Source organism: Gekko japonicus, unplaced genomic scaffold, assembly GCF_001447785.1.
Source record: "Gekko japonicus isolate JY-2015 unplaced genomic scaffold, Gekko_japonicus_V1.1 scaffold6760, whole genome shotgun sequence".
Lineage (NCBI taxonomy): Eukaryota > Metazoa > Chordata > Lepidosauria > Squamata > Gekkonidae > Gekko > Gekko japonicus.
In genome coordinates, this window is record NW_015169372.1 from 7,359 (window position 1) to 9,434 (window position 2,076).

The 2,076-nt window shown below is 46.0% G+C and overlaps 1 protein-coding gene across 1 annotated transcript in view; it reads right to left on the bottom strand.

Moving 5' to 3' along the window:
- The window catches only part of LOC107115054 (1-phosphatidylinositol 4,5-bisphosphate phosphodiesterase delta-1-like), a gene marked incomplete at its 3' end in the record, with an annotated part of 17,043 nt that overhangs the window by 4,379 nt on the left and 10,588 nt on the right, over nt 1-2,076 (bottom strand). The window contains exon 5 of the mRNA XM_015416657.1: nt 1,396-1,597. Within this exon, the coding sequence (XP_015272143.1) occupies nt 1,396-1,597 (202 nt within the window). The remainder of the gene's footprint in view (nt 1-1,395; nt 1,598-2,076) is intronic.

Here is a 2,076-nt window from a genome sequence, read left to right on the forward strand (position 1 = left end):
AGTTCGACACCCCTGCTATAAGGGGCACTCAGGTCTATCCTAAAGCCCCTGTCCCTCTCCTGGCACGCGCTCTCTCTCTCTCTCTCTCTCTCTCTCTCTCACACACACACACACACACACACACACACACACACAGACTTTTTGGGTTGGAAAGTTAGGAATATTCCTAGTTAGTAGCAATCATCATAGTTTGAATAGTGGGGGTATTTAAAATGATATTTGTCATAGGGATCCCTTGTTTGAAGCAGTCAGTTGGAAAATATGTCCTCCTTTTTCCTTTTGAAAATATGTTAACCCTACGCCAGTGGCCCACCCAGTCTAACACTCTGTGTCACACAGTGGCCAAAAATACCAGGTGCCCTCAGGAGGTCCGTCAGTGGGGCCAGAACTCCAAAAGCCCTCCCACTGATGTCCCCTCAAGCATCAAGAATACAGAGCATCACTTGCCCCAGACAGCATGTTCCATCTATGCCTTGTGGCTAAGAGCCACTGCTGGACCCCCTGCTCCATATGTTTATCCATAAGAACATGAGAGAAGCCATGTTGGATCAGGCCAGTTGCCCATCCAGTCCAACACTGTGTATCACACAGAAGATATGTGAAGTGGCCGAAATGGATAAATTATCATGTACATTAAAGGGGAAAGATGATTTGACTTTTGAAAAAAAATTGGGAAAAACTGTATAATTGGACACGAAATATGAAGGGTTAGAATTGTTTTTGTTTACTGTGTTTGAAAAGGAAAGAGGCTGTATGCCTATTTGTTTGTAGCGGAAAATAGCTGAATGTTGGATTTATTTTGTGTTTGAAAAGGAAAGAGGCTGTATGCTCATCTGTTATGAAGCGAAGAAATAGCTGATTGTTAAGATTTATTTTAGAAAAGGTAATAAAGATACTTTAAAAAAAAAACACTGTGTATCACACAGTGGCCAAAACCCAGGTGCCACCAGGAGGTCCACCAGTGGGGCCAGAACTCCAGAAGCCCTCCCACTGATGTCCCCTTAAGCACCAAGAATACAGAGCATCACTACCCCAGACAGAGTGTTCCATCTATGTTTTGTGGCTATCTGTGCTTTTTGTATCCCTGCTCCATATGTTTATCCATAAGAACATAAGAGAAGCCATGTTGGATCAGGCCAAATGGCCCATCCAGTCCAACACTCTGTGTCACACAGTGGCCAAAAATACCAGTGCCATCAGGAGGTCCACCAGTGGGCCAGGACATTAGAAGCCCTCCCACTGTTGCCCCCCCCCCAAGCACCAAGAAGACAGAGCATCACTGCCCCAGATAGACCTCTCTTCTGTTTTGTTTTTTGGCAATGGTACAAGAAAGAGAGAAGTAAAGTTATTTTATTTTTTTTTGCCCTCGTGAGGAACCAAGGCGCCATCTCATACCTGATGTAGGCTTCCGTGCTGCTGGGCCCCGTCAGCTGATCTTCCATGAGGTAGGTGTTGTGCGAAGACGACACAAAGTAGTGACTGAGGGGTCGGGTCATGTCCTGGTACACTTGACGGTGTGCCTTATCGAAGACGTTCCCGTCATCGGACAGCAAATACATCAGGAAGCCGTCTTTAGTCATGGCCTGCTCCCTTTTGACTGCACGCCCACACAAAGACAGTGAGAAAGGAGTTAAGAGTGATTACGTACTGAAACAGTGAGCTTGGGGCAAAAGCAAAGAGCATGGCCTGGGCACAGTGATCACGATAAGTGAAACAGGTTCTGTGGATTTCCAGTTTTTTTAAAAAGTAAGTCTTTAGTTCCTTCCATTGGTCAGAAGACCATACTGTGGGGAAGCCGGGGAAACCAGCAGCATTGAACCTGGGGTATAAATAACCCATGAGGGAGTCTCCTATTTCTCTTATTGTAAATGTTTTGTAACCTGCCCTGAATATCTATATTAAGGGGAGAATATCTCAGATCCCCCAAAATAATATACATTGAGGAGGAGGAGGAGATTGGATTTATTCCCCGCCCTTCACTCGGAGTCTCAGAGCGGCTTACGAACTCCTTTCCCTTCCCTTCCCCTCCCCACAACAGACACCCTGTGAGGTAGGTGGGGCTGAGAGAGCTCTTTC